Below are 20,920 nucleotides of genomic sequence, written 5' to 3'. Positions count from 1 at the left end.
CTGTTTCATGATATGTGAAAATTTTACAAAATAAAATTTCAGTGTCCATAAATAAAGATTCTTTGGAACACAGCCCCATTTATTTGTTCAGATGAGGTCTGTGGCTGCTTCTGCATGCCAGCCCCGAGATGAGGAGTTGCAACAGGGACTCTATGACCCACAAAGCCCAAGACATTCACTGTCTGCTTCTTTACAGACGAAGTTTGCTGACCACTGCCCTGCATATATATTATCTTTCTTCCCTTCTTCTCCACCTCCCTGCCACTAAAATGTCAGCCCTCTAAAAGCAAGGACCACAGTTGTATTCTTTATTATCTCCTCAGTGCCTGCAGTATATTGACACATAGTAAGCACATGCAAATAAAGGGTTGTTTATTAAATGAGTGGCCAGTGTACTTACTGGATGTTGCTGGGCAACCAGACTGCCTACTGTTCTGGCCCATATGTCCAGAGATCTGCCAGCAAATATGAAAAAACGTGCTGGCAACTTTGAAGTAACTCTTAAAGTAGAATTCAAAGTCCTACATAAATGTATTACATTCACATCCTTTGAGTGTGTTAGTTAAGATAACCTTAGGATTGCATGGAGCACTGGGTGTTACACGGAAACAATGAATCTTAGAACACTACATCAGAAACTAATGATGTACTAATGATGTACGGTGACCAATGTAACATAATTAAAAAAAAAAAAAAGATAACCCTAGGTTCCATGATGGATAAACTCAGAATTCTTAGCTGTTTAATGCAATAGATGTTTCCTATTCTCCTGGTGACTAGTTTTGGGGCTGAGGGCTCTGGGTGAGACCCAGGCTTACAGAAGCTCCACTGTCTGCTTCATCTTTCTGGATGTCAATATCTAGCTAACAAAGAGGAAGACCCTGCCCTGGAGATTCGGGGGAGCGAGGCTAGAAGAGAGATACATGACTTCTGCTGCATTCCATGGGCCAGAACCCCATCACCTGCCCCACCTAGATGCCAGGCAGGCCGCAAATTGTAATTGCTGGCTAGAGAGCCACTTCCCACCAACACCTCAATGCTAGGGAAGGAGAAGAAGAATCCCTGCCGGTTATTTAGTTGTCTTGGCCGCAATAGGCAACTGACTTTTAAAAAATGTATCATAATGGGTCTCGTTTTTGGAGGTCCTGACTATGGTTGCAGAGGCAGATGTGTAAATTTGACTTGCCAACTGTGTGAGGTAGATCAATGGAATTTACTGCTCTATAATCATCTCTTCTTAGACTTCATTCACTTAAAAAAAAATCTGATCTAACATCTAGACTCATTTCCTACCTTCAAAGAATCTTTAGAGATAGATGGAAACAGGAGATCAAAAATTATAACTGGTCCCAGGAGAAGACCTCTCACTGTTAGAATTGTTTAAACCCCCTTCTGAATAGTGGGCCCTATTCTTTACCCAACCACTAACTCTGATTTACTTTCAGAGAGAATCAAAGGTCCTGCATATCCTCCGTAGAGAATCAAAGTGCTGTATAATAATCCAACCAATTTCTCTAAGAAAGGAAAATTTGCTCTCATCTCTGAAGTGGAGTGTCTCTTCAAAAAGCTTTGCCAACTTTCTTTGCATTGAGCTGTGGAACCAGATTTCTCAGCCTGCTAGCTTACATGAGGTGCAAACCTGGTTCTGGTATCACCCCGCTCTTCTGACTGGCAATATTGTTTTATTTCCCTACATAGAATAAACTTGTTTACAACATTTAACTATTCCTCTAGCTTTTGATATCAAAGAAACCATATATAAGCCAAGCCATACAATCATTTTAATAGACTTCAATTTAACACTAGTGCCATGATACTGGCTTGGAAAGGCCAATGTCTTTAAAAATTAAAATCTCTTTCTAAGCCATACAAATCTGGTCTATACAGATTTATCTCGCTTCCCCTGCCCATTTTATCAAAATAATGTGGGATTTTGGAGCAACATTTTATAGTTTAGGGAACACTTACCCTGCATATAAATAGGGTTACTTGCCAAATGAAGAAATGCTCTATGATATATACTTCTTTTGGAGATTGATAATTTTCAAAAAGTAAACTGATCCTGAAATGTCTTATACCACAGAAACCTGTTAGCCTTCAACTAGGCATTACCCTACTAAAATCGTTTCTTAGTTTATTGACAACGTAATATGAGCCACACACTGTGCCCATTTGGTACATGCATGAACTCATTTAAGCCTCAGCAGCCCCAAGAGACAGATATTCTATCAGATATTCAGATACTTCCGATGTATCTGTTCTACAGAGCAGGAACTGGGGCCCATTGAGGTCAGGTAACTGGCCCTAAGGTTAGTAATTAGGAAAGTCTATCTTTTATTTATTTATTTTTAAATTTTATTTATTTATTTGACAGACAGAAATCACAAGTAGGGAGAGAGGCAGGCTCCCTGCTGAGCAGAGAGCCCGATGCGGGGCTTGATCCCAGGAGCCTGAGATCACGACCTGAGCCGAAGGCAGAGGCTTAACCCACTGAGCCACCCAGGCGCCCCGGAAACCATGTCTTTCTATGCTAGAGATTTATGTCTTGACTATCAAGCCCCCACTTTAAAAAGACAATACCTAATAATACACTGTAAATTTTAGATAAATTAGCTGCCTGTCAAAGGAGGCAACTTGCTCTGTACTGATGGTTTGAGTAGGAGCAGCTAAACCTGTGCTAATTGTGAGGGAGGGAAGGAGGGAGGAAAGGAAAGGAAAGGAAAGGAAAGGAAAGGAAAGGAAAGGAAAAAGGAAAGGGGAAGGGAAGGGAAAGGGAGGAGGGAAGAAAAGAAAGGGAAGGAAGGATGGGGGGAAGGAAAAGGAGGAGAAAGGAAAAGGGAACGAAAACCCCTTAGCATCATCTGTGGGTTAAAAAATGATACTTACCACACTTCCCCCAAGTTTGTGTAGGTCATATTAAATAATCTAACCTTTGAGGTCAATGCCCTGGCTTCTATGCCCTGCCACTAATCTGCTCTCTCTCTCTCTCTCTCTATATATATATATATATATATATATATAATCTGTATAGGTCAGATCATTTGATTTCCTCAGGCTTTCTCATCCCATCTGTAAAACAGAAAATCCCAAGCCTGTCTGTGCTCTTTGCATGTCACAAAAAGCGAAGGAGTTAAATGTTGTGAAGGTACCTTGGAAATTGTTTAAAAACGTGCATAGTGGTACACTACAATACTGGTTTTAAACATTTTCAGCCAGAGGGCTCCTTGTTAAAGGGAATCCCAATATGTGAAAAGGCTAAAAAGCCAGAGCTGTTTTAAAGGAGGGATGAGGAACCCAGAACTCGCCCCCACTTCCTAACCCCTCACCCACCTTCCATAAAAGTGGGGAAAGGTCCCCACAGATGCCCCAGGGTTCCAGGGGGCACTGGTCTAGGAAAGTGAGGGAAACAAGACTCTATCCTGGTTTTGCGCAAGTCCCCTCGTCACTCTCTATAAAAGGAAGGGATTAGAAGAAACAATCCTTCATGCCTCTTCTAGCTCTGATGTTGTGGAGCTCTAAGTTTCTGGTTCTTATGTCATTAGAGAGAAATTTTTCCTTTCATGTTCACTAAAGGTGCCTCACACAAGCAGCATGCATGTTCCTGCATGAGGACGGATCTTGGCCCAGTGTCCCGAGAGATAGGCCTCTCAGTGGTCTCAGCACTGACAGGGTCCATTGTGGAGGTGCGCGTTTCCTTAACAAACATTACCTAAGCGGCTTCTCTGTGAAAGAATAGGCTGTGGTAAGAAAGGCATCCTAGAAGGAAGAGACCTCCAGCTTTGTCCACCAGGAGCCCACGGCACCATGGAGAGATGGGGACAGACAGCCAAACCACAGGACCAGTGGGGACCTCTGGCTCTGTTCACCAGAAGCCCACAGCACTGTGAAGAGATGGGGACCAACCTACACACAGCCAGACCAGATGGGCGTCCCCAGTGGAGACCTACTTGAGGCACTCAGAGTGGGTAGACAGCTAACTGGAGTACCAAGGGCATGGCCCTGCAGTCAGCCTTCCTTGCTGGTGACTCTGCACATCTCCGTTTCTTCATATTTAAAATGGGAATGAGGGGCGCCTGAGTGGCTCAGTTGCATTAAGCCGCTGCCTTTGGCTCAGGTCATGATCTCAGGGTCCTGGGATCCAGCCCCGCATTGGGCTCTCCGCTCAGCAGGGAGCCTGCTTCCCGCTCTCTCTCTGCCTGCTGCTCTGCTTACTTGTGATCTCTCTCTCTGTGTCAAATAAATACATAAAATCTTTTTTTAAAAATGGGAATGGTAATTAGATACCCACTTCATAGGTTTTTGTGAGGATGGAAGAAGTTAAAACATAAAACCACTCAGGAGAGCACCTGAAACCCAGGAGGCACTCACTAACTGTTAACTGAAATGATTCCCAGCCCAGAGTTGAGCCCCTCGTAGCAAGAACAGCACAGCCACTTTCCAGCTGCATCATCTTGGGCAGTCACAAACTCCCCTAAGCCAAATGAAATGGCACAAAAACTTGAACACACTCAGTATCTGACATCAGCAGTTATCATCCTTGTTAACAGCAGTGAAACCGCAGAGAGAAAGACATTAAGGTGACAATGCTATCTGAGTTGACCATTGGCGCGTACCTCAGCCCTGGGAGCCAGAGCTGAATTCTGACCAGTGGGCAGCCTGCTCATCCTTCTATGTGTGCACTTCCAGTTCTCTTTCCCTTTGACCCGATGTCTACAAGCAGCAGAAGGACCAAAGAACAAAACACAACCATCCCATGATAAGTAGAGACAGAGACCGAAGTGTGTGTTTGTTTGTGTATGTGTATTAGCCACACCTTTCTGCTCTTCTCAAAACTTCCCTCTTTGTTGCCTTCAGGATAAAGTCTGTTCTCTTCAGGCTGGCCCATGTGCCCACTGCCCTATAGAGCTAACCCTATCTTCTAATCAGGAGCCACTGAACTTACGAATCTAGTCAGAGTCTTGCTTTCACATCTTGACCCATGTTCAAGTTCTCTCCAGTCTAAAAGGCTTGGACCCAACCTCTTCATGATCTCATGTGTTGCATGTGTCATCTCTTTCCAAATAGGCTAGGGGACTTCATAGGTGCAAGGACTTGCTCTTAGACTTTAGTATCTCTCTCAACCCGCCAAACAGTACTCCCAGTGTTTTAGCTCAGAGCTTTGCACACAAGAGGGATCCAATAAATATTTGCTGAAAGACCTTGCAAAATGAGCCAGTATAAATAATCTACTGATTTTAAAAAAAAAAGTTTTCAGCCGGTATTTTTAGGCACTCATACATCCTCAGTATTAAAATAGTTTATAATTGGAAATAAGAGAAACAAATGTTAAAGGATAAAATAATCATCACCTAGGAAGTTAAATCTAGATGGAAAAATACAGTAAATCTAAAAAGAAAGCAAAAGGAATGTAATTTTTAAGTTGTATGATTCCAACTACCATTCAGAATGAGCTCAGGAAGAGAAGGATTAATAGGCAGGAGGAAAAAGGGGTTTGACTTATAAACATCTGCAGGAAATTAAACTTCCACGGCCCTGGCTTGCATTGTACAAGTTCAGCTGCTTTAACAGTTAAGTCCGCCCTGCTTAAAGGGGGGGCACTTTCCAGGCTTAGCTCATCATGGTGAGGATGTTCATAGGGATGGGGCTGGGAGGACCTGGAGAGCATTTTATCTTTCTTTGTTTTTATCTACTAATACTTTAGAGCCTGGTGTGCCCAGTATTATATGGTATGATGCCGAGGCCCTTGCTTTTTGGTCTGGTGTTGGCTGTCCTGAAGAGCCTGGCTCATCTTCTGTCACCACCTTCCTCTCCTTAACAGATTGGTTACTGGAATGAAGATGATAAGTTTGTCCCTGCAGCCACCGATGCTCAAGCTGGGGGGGACAATTCAAGTGTCCAGAATAGGACGTACATCGTCACTACAATCCTAGTGAGTATTCGGTCCTTCATTGAGGTTATCTGGGAAACAAACCAGACCAACACAAAGGTCTTCCCCAGGAGCAAAGTCAGTCACTCTTCTTGCCCAAACTGTGCCATAGTTAGAAAGAGGGAGTAGGAAAGGGAAGAAGTCAGAGAGGCCATTTTCAGTGTGGCTCTGCCGTGATTTCATTTTGTATCCTATGTATTGAGCCATAGTTTCCCCGTATATAAAACATAATGGTGAGACTAAAATTATGGTGGTTCTCAGACTTTACATTCCCTCAGCAGAAGCCGTTTCAAAGAGACTTTTAGCCCAGAACTTTAGGTGCTTTATAGCCACTTTCTAAAATGGCAGTGCTGAGAATCTCAGTGATTGACCATGAGAAAGCTGGAGACTGTTTAGGGTCTACTTGCCCAGCATAGTGCCCCTAGAGGTACCTCCAAAAACTACAGAGCTCCTGGAACATAATTTCAAAAGGGGAGCCCTACATCTCAAGGGTGAAATATATTTATTTTAAGAGTTTGCTTCCTTAACCCAAGAAGTCTTATAATAGAGGGAGCAGAAATGCAGGACATGGATTTAGGGACTTAGAAAGCCTTCTCCAAAGTTAGCCAAGGTTGGTGAAATCCTCCTCTGCCAGGCCAAAGTCCTCCCTACCTCTGAGATGACCCGCAACCCACATTCTCTCTCCCTCCATTTCTCCACCAGGAAGATCCTTATGTGATGCTCAAGAAGAACGCCAACCAATTTGAGGGCAATGACCGCTACGAGGGCTACTGTGTGGAGCTGGCAGCAGAGATTGCCAAGCATGTGGGCTACTCCTACCGTCTTGAGATTGTCAGTGATGGAAAATATGGAGCCCGTGACCCTGACACCAAGGCTTGGAATGGCATGGTGGGAGAGCTGGTCTATGGAGTAAGTTCTCCACAGGGTTGGGAATTGGAGGGCAGAGAGAGGGTCTGAAAGAAAATCGTTTGGTGGTTGGCTGGCCCTGCCCACAGATACCTGTTGGACCCCTTACTTAGTATTGTTGCTGCCGAAAAGATGAGGGCTTCAAGATCCATCATCTTTAGACATTGTCTCTCAAGGTTCCTGGTCCCAGCTTCCTCAGCCAAATCGGCTCACTCTTGTAACTTCCGCTGATCTTCATCTAACACAGGCGATAGCTGAGCTTCAGAACCAGTTTTCCCAAGGCAGACTGCTGAGTCACCACTTCCCTGCTCAAAGTCATTTATGGCCCTGCCATAGAAATATCTTCTCTGGCATTAGATGCATCCTGGATCCAACCCAACTTTCTAGTCACTCACCCCAATTCTCCCTCCCTTGTACCTTTTACTGTTGCCGAACTACCCCAAGTCTTTCTGTTGCATAGAGCGCTTCCTTCCATTCCACACCCCCAAAGGCCTGTCCCTCCTCCAACGTCTGTATCAAATATTGCTCTTTCCAAGGTGTCATTTCTTTCTCCCCATAAGAGGAATAAATGCTCCTTTCTAAATCCTCTTGCCTTCTCCTGTAGGATTTAGTTTCTTCTTCTATTATGGCTTACCCTGCCTTGTAAAATAGTTACCTGTGTCATAGGAGTAGATCTCTCTGTCTTTGTGTCACTCACTACACTTGAAATAACACCATGCACAATTGCTATAAAACCTTCAATAAGTTGAAGCAGTTTTGAGAAGCCACTGTGCCTGAATTGCTTTAAGTATTTAAGGAACCACTGAGAAGTAAAAGATCTGATCCCTGTCCCCAAGGATCTTAACATTTTATGGGGTAGAAAATACAATGAGAGAGAAGAGTAAAAGATAGCACAGTTCAAGGATCAGGCAAGAGGCTGACATGAGCTTGTCTAGCCCTCAAGAGGGATATGGAAGCTGAAAAGTGGCCACGTTCAAATACAGAGAAGGGCAGCCCAGGAATTTCTAGTGATAGAAATAAGAAAGAGTGGGGAAAATACTGGCCGCTTATGCAGAGGACCTGGACTGAGTAGTCAGGGCTATGGGTGAGTAAGAAATGACATGGGGAAGAGTGGATTGATTCAGTGGGCACTGGGAGATGATGAAGATACTTGAGCAGAGAAACAACAAAAGGCAACATAAGAAGACGTCAGCCACCACTTGCAGGAAAGGGGCCACTATAGCTTCATGTGATGAAGTTGAAGGCTGCAGGCTGGGTTTCTGAGCAGAAGCATATGCTAAGTCCCAGGATGATGTTGAGTTCCAGTCAGGATGAACCAACCATTTAGGTTAAATTTCATTGTCCCATATCAGGACAATAGGAGTCTTGATGGCCTTGAGAGCCATACAAAGGGAATTCGAAGGAGAGATGTGGTAAGGAAAATCTTCCACAGGAAAGTGGCTTTTTGAGATGACCTGGTAAGATGGTTACTGTGTTGTGGAAGGGGGGGTCTCTGTTTCTACCCTTGCTCCTCCCTCCTCCTCTTTCTCTCACCTTGGGAAGCTTCACTGCCGACAAAGACCTGGACGGTTACTGCTGCTTCTGGAGGCTGGTTTCCATGGGAACCTCCACTAGCATTCATCTTTGCCCTCATCCCATGGAACATAGTTCCCTTAGCAAAAGGCCTGTGATCCAGGCAGAACAATGGTACCGTCTTTCTGATGTCAAGCGCCCCAACAGCCAACAGTCAATGATGGGTCACTGACTCATCCGTAAGAAATCAGAGTTACCTCTGATGCCCCAGGGCCCATCCTTCCCCATCCATCTCCTCCTCTCCATCGGGCCTGTTCTGTGCAATATAAACTATATTCTGAGGACTCCTTGATGGGCCCAGTTCAGTACTCGCCTTTCAATTTTGGTCTGGGTTTCTTTTTCTGCCCCCCCTGAGAAAGAATAGAGGAGTTTAAGGAAGCATCTGTCAGCCACAAATAACTAGAAGGCTGGACAAAACTCATTAGGAGGCCTCTAAATTTGTTCTTTCTGTACCTTTTAAATAACTAAACCAATCAAGGTCTCTCATCTCCCTTTTCCTCCCTCTTTTTCTTAACAAAAAGTGTAGTAGTAGCCTGTCCACAGGTAGTATGTGCCAGGTTCGATGCTAAATACTTTACCCCCATTATTTCACATACTCTAACAACCCGTTAAGATATATGTAATTATTTTCCACACTTTACAGATAAGGACATAGAGGCCCAGTGAGGGGTGGGTCATTTGGCCTAGGATAGCTAGTAAAAGCTGAGTTGTGACATGTAGCCTGGATCCCAACTGCACTCTGAGTCCTACTGCCTCTCTACAAATCATACCATCCAATCACTGGACCGTAAGGCCACTGTTAACTGGGAATGAGAACAGCAACCGCGCCTGCATTCTCAGATGTCACACCCTGCAAACAGAGTTTCTGCTTCTTGCATGGGTATGGCTTTGGGTGCAATTCACGGATGACACCCCACTCCACCCCCCGCCCCCGCCTGTCCTCCATCTTGGTGAAGCCGAAAGAGAGTGAGTTTCTCAGACAGACACCTGGATTTGAGTTCCAATTCTGCCTACTGGCTACACGACTCCTAAAGTCACTCAACCCCTGAAAAACAGTGAAAGTGAATCCCCTATCCCAGGGCTGGGGTGGGGAGTTTACCTACCCGGTGCCTGGCCCAGAGTTATTTCCCTTAAGGTTTTCTTCTCATTTTGCTTTTATCTTACAGGATCAAAACTGTTTGCTCTTTCCCTAGGATTGTTTCTAGACTTCACGTATTTTGTTTGAGGCTCTCCTGGGTCAGTGGTTCTCAAAGTGTGAGGTCTGGACCAGGAGCATTAGCATCACTGCTAATTATTAGAAACTTATTAGAACTTATTAGAAATGGAAACTCTCCAGTATCACTCTCAGATCCAGAAACTCTGTCACCTGTGTTTTTAAAAGCCCCCCCCCCAAGGTGAATCTGACGTACGCTCAACTTGGAAAGCCACTGGCCCAAGGGGTCACTTTAAGTAAATAACTTTGAGTATCTGTAAAATGCTTTTACTTCATAGTATTCTCACTTATTTGAATTCTTTTGATTCTCACAAAACTATCCTACTAAACAGGTAAAGCAAAAACTCTTAAGCCTCTTTTTTTTTTTAAATGAGGAATTTGATACCCCAAAAGACAGTGGTCTCCCTTCAGGCCACATGGTCAGCAAGTCACAGACCAGAGCAGCCAGGTGGGCTTTCCCAGGTGAGCTCTGCATTCCCCAATTCTGCAGAGCTCCAGGAACAACCTCAGGTGTTTGAAACAACTCTCCAGACTCTTAGTCAATGTCAAATGAGCTCAAACACTGGAACTTTGCACAAACCACCTTTGCTCTCTGGACCTGAGTTTTTTCTCTGCTGAGTAAGGTCACTGACTATAGCATCTCCCACTGTGTGTGTACCCTACACACATGGGTCTCTTTTGATGCTCAGGGATCCATGACCAGATAATCTTAGAAGTACCGCATCTACTTAGGTCTCTTGGAAATTCTCAGTGCATGGTGATCTTTCAATGGTTCTGAGAAGCCTTGCCCTAAAGTAACCTTTTTAAATTCATGTCTTCCAATGTTTATTTTCATGTTGTACTTATTAACATCCTTCCAGAAATCATGTTCCGTGAAACAAATCCTGGAATCACTGAATGAACTAAGCACTAAGAGGATGTGCTTCTAGGATTTTTCTAGTCTTCAGTTCCTTTCGTTAACTCACATCAGGAGGCATCAAACAAATCCATTCAATTCTTGTTACCACTTTCAAAGCTGGTCTTTGTTGACCTCCCTTTTGGGTAGCTTGTGGTTATTTCCATGACTTTTCTCCTTCCTTCCTTTCCTATCTTTCTTTCTGTGTTAGGTTACAGAGGAAAGAGTAGGTGTCTTCTTCCTTGCACTAGCTTGTGTTTGAAAAAATATTATACATATATATCATACACATATATCTATATATATCATATATAGATTATATCAAGATTTATGCAATGGTTATTAGGAAAAAAATAGAATTACTATCAAATTCACACCTGATTCCATGTTGCTTTATGAAAAGTTTCTTTGTCTAGGTGAGAATTTAAGTCATTTGAAAGCCAGGCTTTTTGATTCCACTTAGAGCACCTTCTCAAACACCCCAGCCAATGAGAATAACCAGAGGAAACTTTATCTATGCAATACCACCTAGCATCTGCTTGGGGCCCTCATCTACATGGCATCAACCACCAGCTTCCCATCTGGACTGTGGTGCAGCACCTGAGAGAAAGCCATCCTCCTGCAACAGACTTGCACAGACATTTCCATGGAACCTTCTTGGGTTTCCAGTATCCTTGATCTCAGGCCAACAGAGCAGTGGATTTCTACTGTGTGGAAGCCAGGGCTTCTGCCATTAGGGAGAGGGAGGGATGACCAAAGAGCAAGGCTGGTGATTCCACATGCTGGATGTCCAAGGATGAGCATTTCTTGCAACCTTTTCATGTTTATCGACATGCTGGATTTGAATTTTAAAAAGTGAATCAACTGTATGTTTCTTAGGAGTCTTCTTGAAAAACACTTGTGACGCACCCTTTCCTCCTCTCTACAAGGCCTTCCCTCACATGATTCCCTCCTCTGGAATGTGTACTGTTGCCAGAGCAACAAGATACTACCCCTCTTTCAAAGCCAGATTTATGTGTCACTTCTTTTATCATGCAGCCCCTAATCTCCTCAGTCAAAATGAGTATCTCTCTGATCTCTCTCCTGTATCATTTTGTATCTCTTGGAAAGCGCATATCCAGCCTACCTTGCAACTGAGATGTTGGACATGGGCAGCTGGCGGGGGAGGGTGGATATGTATACCCACCTCTCCTACTAATCTGTAACACGCTGAGTGTAGGAACCATAGCTCACCTACAGCTTCCACCCTAGGGCCTGCACACAGTAAGTGCCCAGTAAATGTAGAGTTAAGAAGAGTTGGTTAAGAGCTAAGTTTGCCTTCACTACCTTATTAGCCGGGAGATCTTGGCTGCAGGGAAAAACCCAATCCAAACTGGCTTAGGCAAACAAAAGGGTTGGTTCATGTTCTGTGAACAAGTACAATGTATGAACCCATTTTCCTAGGAGTCCAGGGTAAGCCCTGAATTTAGTGTGGCCCAAATTATATTAGGGACCAGTTTCTGCATCTCTCACTCTCACTCTCAGGGCTAATGATCATTAAACCACTTGGGTCCTATGCCATTTTTTTAAAAGATTTTATTTATTTATTTGAAAGAGAGTGTGTGTGCAGGAGCAAGTGGAATGGGAGAAGGAGAAGCAGACTCCCCACTGAGCAGGGAGCCCAACGCGGGGCCTGATCCCAGGACCCTGAGATCATGATCTGAGCCAAAGGCAGCCACTTAACTGAGCCACCCCGCACCCCAGTCCTATGCCATTTTTGAATGAATCATTCTGAGCAGGGAAATGAAGTACGAAGAGCCAGACCCAGTCACGTGCTTCACCATGTAACCAGATGATCAGCCCCATTTGAACTAGAAGGACTAAGAGTGGGGCAAGAGTGATTTTCCAGGGGCGCCCAGGTGGCTCAGTGGGTTAATCCTCTGCCTTCAGCTTAGGTCATGATCTCAGGGTCCTGGGATCAAGCCCCACATCAGCCTCTCTGCTCAGTGGGGAGCCTCAGTGGGGAGCTTCCCCCTCCCTCTCTCTGCCTGCCTCTCTGCCTAATTGTGATCTCTGTCCATCAAATAAATAAATAAAATCTTTAAAAAAAAAAAAAAGTGATTTTCCAGCAGAGGAAGGAGATATGGCTGCTCGGCAGGCAGAAGCAACAGATATCGCCCCCAGCCGCCCTGTAATGTGAGAAAGATGCCTTCACAGTTAGAGCTGTCAGACAATGGGATCATCTCTCCTGTAAGATAGCGAGCTGATCACTCATTTGTCAGAAATAACCTTATAGAAAGGAGGAGGGATTCGACTTCTAAGGTTCTTTTCAAACTTTCACATCCTTTAAGATGCAAAAGAATATTCAATGGAGAGAGAAACAAGAGAATACAGAGCTCCTGAGCTCAACTGCATTTTTTTTTCTTCTTCTTCTTCTTCTTCTTTTTTTTTTTTGTTTTGTTTTGTTTTGTTTTTGTTTTGCAGAGAGCCGATGTGGCCGTAGCTCCTTTAACTATCACCTTGGTCCGGGAAGAGGTGATAGACTTCTCCAAGCCATTTATGAGTTTGGGAATCTCCATCATGATAAAAAAGCCACAGAAGTCCAAACCGGGGGTCTTCTCCTTCCTCGACCCTTTGGCTTACGAGATTTGGATGTGCATTGTCTTTGCCTACATTGGAGTGAGTGTCGTCCTCTTCCTGGTCAGCCGCTTCAGCCCCTACGAATGGCACAGTGAAGAGTTTGAGGAAGGGCGGGACCAGACAACCAGTGACCAATCCAATGAGTTTGGCATATTCAACAGTCTGTGGTTCTCCCTGGGAGCATTCATGCAACAAGGATGTGACATTTCTCCCAGGTCAGTCAGTTCTTCTCAACCCCTTTGCTCAATGCTTTATTTTTTCTTGGGGTGGAGGGGGGAGCAAATACTGGAAAGCTAAGGGATAGGAATTATTTCCAGACTTTACTGTATTTAGCTTTTCAACTACGCTTTACAGTCAACTGTCCATTGTATGCTGTCGATTATCTGGATGCCTCCTGTGTCTGAGCCAGCTCTGTCTGTTACCTGATTGATGTGCTCTATCAAGATTAACAGGCATAATCACAAGTCTGATGTTCTGTGGCTGAAAGGTTCAGAGAAGGGATGAGGGACAGTACGGTACAACTAACATTTAGTGAGCACCCACCGGACGGGAAGCCAGGTTTTGTGTCCCATACTTGCATTATCTCACTGAATCCTCACAGAAGCATAAGGTGGGACCCAAATTATATCTTCTTTCATAAATGAGGACCACATGAATGTTGAATCTTGCCAAGGTTGCACCACTGAGTAGTTAGGTGAGATGAGATTCAGACCACCATCCTGTACTACTGGCCAAGTGATGGAAGGAGTGCTGAACTATGAGTGGGTCCCAGCACTGGCAATAGTGTGCTCTGCATGGTCCTGAGCAGGACTCCTGACCCTGGTAGACCTTGGTGTCTTCATTTTTAAGAGAAAAGGGTTCTCTTCTTCTTAGTTCTGAGGCAGGCCTTGGAAATAATCTAGATCCAGGGGTGATGTAAATTTGCTCATTGTGGTTCAAAACAGGGGTTTCTAAGGGGTACCTCAGATACTGCATTGAGAGAACCTGAGTGCCCAAATCAATGAGATTGCAACCCCTCGCCCCCCGGAACCAAAGTAGTTCTATTTGTGTCTGTTTTTATACTAGATTGTGAATACTGCTTCTTATGGGGGAAAAAAAAATTCTGAAGCTAAGAAAGAAAAAAAAAGAAGGCAGAATAGAAATGAGAGGGCATGATAAAACTTGAAATCTTCCAATCTGGACCAATCCCCACATTTATTGACCTCCTGTCTTTGTGTGTCATGTTCTTTCAACTACATTCTGGAATGTTCATGCCACAAAGCTCCTCCAATTTACCTGATACACAAGCACTGACTGTATTTCCTTTTCCTTTTACGGTTGTTCTCTATGAACTCCTTTTCCACTAGGCAGTTCTTTATAGACTACCAAGTTTCCAAAGCACACAGGGAGGCATGACTTCGAACTTGACTGTCATGAATAGATTTGCACACACTGTCACCCTCTGGGGGCAAAATGCATAACAGTTGAGCCCTCCAGGACCTATGCTGGAGGTATCTTTACCACCTGTCTGTTTTGCGTTTGAGTGTCAATGAGAACCAATATTCCTAAGTAGCAATGGAATAAAATTCTTCCTAAGGAGCCTCCCTCAGGACTCATTTTGGCTGCTGTATAATTTAGGTAGTCTCATTGTTCACCATTATAATCTTGTTTTTCTTTAAATAAGAAGACAGTTGGGGGGTGGGGTGCGTGGGAGAGGAGGTGTGAGACTGGATGCTTGGCCAATACTGGCAAACACATGGTGAAGAGTAGACAGAACCAAGCAGGGGAAGGACTTGTTAAAAATAAATCAGGCCAGTAGATAAAGAGTGGGAAGAAATGACTCTTAGCTCGTCAGTATATTCTAGGGCCATTACAATATGCACGTGTCTAAAAAGACCCAGAGGTTGTTTTCCTCCATTATTTCCTTCCTCGATGGGCATCTCACCTCCTAAGGTCTCACCTAAGTGGTTTGACCTCAGCATATGTTTTCATACTCCCCACCCTTCCACCCATCGTCTCCAGTCCACAAGAGCTGAATCCCTTGTCAGGCCTGTTTTCATTTGCTTTGCACAGAATTTGGTCACAGTTGTGCACAGCTGCATGGCAGGTGCCCTCGTCAGCTGATCTGTGCATCCCCCACTGCACCACGGCCCCCAGCTAACCACCTTCATTTCTCTGTTACCCAGCTGGCTCCTGGAAGGGCATTGAGTTAGCGACCCCTGACTGCAGGAGAATTTTCACACTTTTTTTCCAGGCCTTTTGAGGGCTCCACTAGAGTATCTTAGGACCCAACACTAAGGTGAAGAGGAGACTGCACAGGGTCTAGCCCAACCTCCTTTCTCCTAATCTTCGATAGAACACCTCCAGTCGTTGCCTGTTTTTTCACTGGTAAAATGGAACAGTTCCCACCTCAAGTATTGCTGTGAGGTTTAAAATAGAATGATACATACAGAACCCATAATATAATCATATCCAGGAAGCACCATAAAACAAGTGCCATTTTTTATTATTTTATTGATTTTATATGTTGGGCTTCTACTCAACTTCACTAGAAGAAAAGGCACTCCCACTGGTTTGGAGGCCACTGGACTTCTCCCTTGCTGGGAAGTCCAGGGACAAAGCAGAAACAGCCAGTGGTTCACTCCAGAGACCAGCAACACCTGGATACCTGAGTCCTCCTCCCAGGAACTGAGCAGAAGGATTTGTCATTTTGGATCGAAGAGACTGGCAGACAAAAGGGTAAACCTTCCAGAATAAGAAGTTTTATCTACTTAAGGTGAACTTTTCCTTAGCAGGCCTACCCTAGCCAATCCCAGAGCTTAGGGGCCTACAGAAACCCCCTAACAGTCAGAGAAGCATCATAATGTATCCTGGAAATATACACTACAGAGAAGAAGTGTCTACTTTATCTCACTAGAACCAGACAACAAAGACAAGGATGCTTAGACAGTGAGCAGAGCCAGAGACTGCAAACATCAACAGAAGCTTTTGTTTTGCTTGTTTTGCACCAAGTTTCATGAGCTTCTGACATGCAGAGCCCTGTGTCGGACAATCTGGGGGCTATGGTGGGAAAAGCTTTAAGGGGTGTATACAAAAAACATCCTTCCAAATGAGCTGCAAATAGTTGTTCTTGCTGTTTACTTAAAGAATATATCATAAATCCTCACTAATTTAGATTTTCGGAAACTAAGTTCCATTAGAATTACATGTCTCTACACTCATACATGAGTAATTGTATCTCTTCATCTCCTCAAAGTTCATGTTCATGTCTGTTAATCAAAGCCAATAAAATGTAGCTCAGTGTGCTTCCTTGCAATTAACACAATAATCTGACCATGGGATTATGAACAGATAAAAAGTAGTCTTCCTTAGATTGTAAGAAGCAGAAGCAGACAGTGGCTCATGGTTCAGTGGAGACAGGAGCTGCTATTTCGGGATTGTCTTGGCATTTGCTCATTTTCTTTTTTTTTTTTTTTAAATTAATTTATTTATTTTCAGAAAAACAGTATTCATTATTTTTTCACCACACCCAGTGCTCCATGCAATCCATGCAATTATAGATGCCCTCTATAATACCCACCACCTGGTACCGCAACCTCCCACCCCCCCACTCATTTTCACATGATGGCTACCCCCAGACATCGTGTGCCTGTTCAAGCAGCAAGAGGGGAAGAAGGATTGCCATTTCTAGCTCTTTGGATCAGAAGAACAAAAGCTTACCAGAATACTCCCCACAACAGCAGCTGATGCCTGCTTCTGTCTCATTAGTCAGAACAGTGGCCCAAGAACTTGGGTGTTCTAGCCTCTAGAGGGGAAGGAATGCAGATGGTTGGGAAATCAACCAGCAGCATTGGCCACAGTGCCTATAGTCAATGTTTTCCGCGCTTACACTGTGAGTAAATAATCTGTGATCAACACATTCAATGACATATGCCAGTAAATACTCCTGAAATGCTTTAAAGACTCTTCCCACCTCTCCCTAAAATATTTATATGAGAAACTGGATTTGTGTAAGCTATTTAACACTCAAAGTTAAAGTTCGGGTTAGCTATGATCACAGATTACAGTTTTTTGCATTAGGCTGACGGTGCAATTAAAATGCCATCCATGAATTGTCTTCATAGGCCTGCTTCTCCTGTCTGATGACCTATTTTTAATAGATATTTAGATTCTTTTTCCCATAGAGAGGAACATTTTGAGAAGAAATATGCTAAAGGAGGGACAAAACCATCACAGGAAAAACGTATTTTTCCTTCAACTTTCTTTTCTGCACCCTCTCCCTCTATGTGTAGGTAGCGTCATTCACCTACTCAACAGATATTGCTAATTGTCCGCGATATGCAGGGCATGATGCAGGGCGCTGAGTATATGAAGATACATCGGTGAGGAGCATGGGATCTAGAAGTATTTGCTTCAAGGAGCTGGAGAGTACAGTGCTGTAAGATGGACATTAAACAGGCAACTGTGGTGTGCTGCAAATTAAATGACCCTGCTGTGGCAACCGATAATAAGAGAAGTGGAATTACAGGGGACTGACTAAAGGAGTTCTGAGAAAGTTCTCCGAGGAGCTGATAGGTAGCTAAGAGGTAGGCTGGCATAGAGCTGAGAGACATAAGAGCCATGTGCAAAGGCTCTCAGATGGAAAAGAGCTTCACTGCTTTCAAGGATGGAAGGGGTGACCTGTGTATGTGGCTTGCAGGGAATGAGAACAGGGGTCTGAGACAGCATCAGAGAAGTAGGCAGAGTCCAGATTATGTACAGCCCCATACCGTTATAAAGAGTTTTACTTTAAATATAATGGGAAGGCATTGGAGAGTTTTAAGCAAGGGAAGGATTGATTTACATGCTAAAATATCACTCTGGGGAGCTATGAGAAAAATGAATTGAGCCGAGAATAGTCAAGAGTGGAAGCAGAGAAACCAAGCAGGAGGATCTCATGGCCATCTAAGGGAAATTACAGTGATGGAAATGATAACGGTCAGGAGGATGGATTTGTGGGCTGCTTTGAAACTAGACCTGACAGGACTTGCTGATGGACTGGGTATATGGGAGTTGAGGAGAGGGAAGAGGGAAGGTGGATCCAAGAGGTACGGAGGTAGGGGGAGTTCAGAAAACACGGAACCACAGTTCCAGGGACCTTCAGCCGTGGGTGCGATCGTTAGGATAATCTAGTATATACATCTCGTGTTATGCATGAGGAAACCAAGGCCCAAGAGGGCAAAGAGATTTCCTCTGAGGGGACCAAGACCATCCCTGTGGCCTGCTGATACCCAATCCAGTGCTGCCTGCCATGCAGTGCCAACCCAGGGCTCCACTGCCTACCAGTGAGCTACAAGTGAGCCTCTTTACCTCTTTCTTCCCACAGCTCCCACTTCCTCACTAGCTTGTCCATGGGGTCAGTACTTTTCTGGGTTCAGATGACCTTAGTAAGCAGAACAAGGGGGGGTTTGGAAAGTCCTAGGGGAATAGAGGAAAATGGGAAATTATGACTGCAGCATTCAAAACTCCTTTATTCCTGGTCTTAAAATGTATCAGAATATATGATAATTATCTCACCTAGTGAAGATAATTAGTCTCAGTGAGAAGTCTCAAGTGGAGGAGTGATGGCACTTTGGAGATCTCTAAGAACCCTATACCACACACCACCACCCCCCGCTAGCTAATCTACTTGTCGGGCCAAGCAACTGATTCACCATGGGAACAGGATAACCAATGAGCAGATCCCAAACTGATAACCAACGACAGTCTGACCTTTGCATTCACACAAAAGTTCCATAGCAACCAGTATGTGATGACATTAAGAGGAGATGAGAAATCCATCCCATCCACCTCCTGTTCTCCCACCCCCTCTCCCAGAGACAGTCATGCAAACCTCCTTCTCTTGCTCATCTTGTGTCATTTAAGTGCTGCGGGAGGAAAGAAGGGACTCTGAGAGTAGAAATTCAGGGAAGTTGATAGAAGCTACCTGAAATCATAAAATATTTCACCTTTAGAAAACATAAACATCATTTAGGACACAGATTCCTTGCTTCAAGAAACAGTATCACAAGGGTGTGTAGGCAATCATGATGCAAGAAATGTAGATGCTTTGTTGCTTAAGACTAGGCGGAGGGGTTTCTGCAGGGACCACCTGCATCAAAATCTTGCCATTGGCCCTGATGAGGGAATTCTGCCAATGTGATAGGTGTGATCTGTGTAGGGACCATCCGGGATTGGCCCCATCCCTGGGGGGTCTTCAGCTCAGTGCCTCCTTCCTTTTCAACTCTAATCCTCTGCTACCTGATGGTAAGACCCAGAGCCAGGCTCCAGTGCCCAGCATTTCACAGACCATCGAGAAGCACAAGAGTAGAAGTTTTAGAAGTTCCAGAAGCCACATGGAAGTACTAAAATGAATGCAGAGACAGGAGGATAAAGGCTTCACTGGGTACGCAAACGAAAAGCATCATTTTCTGCATCTCAGCCAGCAATTCTGGCTATGAGAGAGAGAAGGAAAAATGACCCTCTCCCTCTCTAGAGTGCTCTGAAAGTCCAAGGTTTGAGCAGCTTAACTGAAAGAAAGCTTGTTTTTTTTTTTCCTTTCAAAAATGGCAAAGGCAAATTTTTAGAAAGTGTTCCACTGAGCTCAAAGGGATGTTTAGAGCCATTTATTCACTCATTAAATGTTTATTGAGCACCTATTATGCAACAGATATGGTTCAAAGTACTATAGGACATATCCCTGAACAAAGCAGACAAAAACTCCCTGCCCTCCTAAGAGTTTACCCTCTAGCAAAAGGAGGTAAGCAATAAGCAAAACACCTGTAAAATATAATCAACACCCCCAACCTAATTTGCTAGGTGAAGCTTCTGGCATACAAAGGGGGGAAGGACTTAGCCAGCACTCACAGTGGTAATCTGTGAGCTCAGTAACACCAGAATGGTGGTCAGCTGGGAGCTGGGGTAAACTGAGACATACATATGTCAGCCAAAGAAGGCAGCCCTCACTCTTTTCTGGACAGTCACTGCATTGCTCTGGGAAGTCTGTGCAGAGGAAACAGCAACATACCAAGATTCAGTTTGTAGGCCACCAGATGGAAATCCCTAGAAGAATGGCAAGGAGTATAATGTAACTCTGTACCTTTAATGAATTTAGACATACTTGGAATATTTATATTTATGTATTTTAAAAGGAATGTTCCCTCTCCCCCTCCATTTTTGGCCCCAAGTATATGTTCCAAAATGTGATTACTATGTTTTTTTTTTTTTCATCTTTGACCTGCCGTAGAAAATCCAGGCCATGGATGGGGGCTAGACTAGAAGAAGGATGATCCCTATGTCTCTATAACAAAAAAGCCTGCCCATGACTATATCTTCCTAGGCTCTACATTGTCCTGGAGAGAACCTCTTGTTTCTTTTTAAACTTTCCCTGCAGATACAGCATCTGGAACCAGAAGACCCAATTGTTCCATCTGGGAGGAAGTACAAAATTCTACATAGGGAAAACATGAAAGCATTATTAATTGAATTGATGGGGCATGTATGATCATACTTCTAGAGGAGTCTGGTGGTTCTGAATATGAGTTAGGCACACTATCCGTCTGTGCCAATGAATACTTTTGCCCTAGGGATGTTCAAGGAAGATCATAGGCAAATTAAGCCCAAGGTATCGAGCAGAATATAATTGGTGTCAGGCACCCTAACACAGAAATGACAAACCTACGTGATGATACTCATGCTGTCTCCGGTGGCTTAAGAGGGCCTTAAAACAAGGAAGCCCAGTAGCTGCTACAGTCCACCCAGGGAGGCAGTGGGAGCAGCTGCTGTCACAGGG

At 44.1% G+C, this 20,920-nt stretch overlaps 1 protein-coding gene across 2 annotated transcripts in view; it reads left to right on the top strand.

Annotated features, from left to right (window-relative positions):
• The window catches only part of GRIA1 (glutamate ionotropic receptor AMPA type subunit 1), a 308,116-nt gene that overhangs the window by 201,979 nt on the left and 85,217 nt on the right, over positions 1-20,920 (top strand). For both annotated transcript variants that reach the window (XM_044230963.1, XM_044230971.1), the window contains exons 9-11: positions 5,819-5,929; positions 6,629-6,835; positions 12,976-13,346. In XM_044230963.1, coding sequence (XP_044086898.1) covers positions 5,819-5,929; positions 6,629-6,835; positions 12,976-13,346 — 689 coding nt within the window. The remainder of the gene's footprint in view (positions 1-5,818; positions 5,930-6,628; positions 6,836-12,975; positions 13,347-20,920) is intronic.

The sequence above is a fragment of the Neovison vison genome, chromosome 1, assembly GCF_020171115.1.
Source record: "Neovison vison isolate M4711 chromosome 1, ASM_NN_V1, whole genome shotgun sequence".
NCBI lineage: Eukaryota > Metazoa > Chordata > Mammalia > Carnivora > Mustelidae > Neogale > Neogale vison.
Note: the sequence above shows the minus strand (reverse complement) of the source record. Positions and strands in the feature narration are given on the sequence as shown.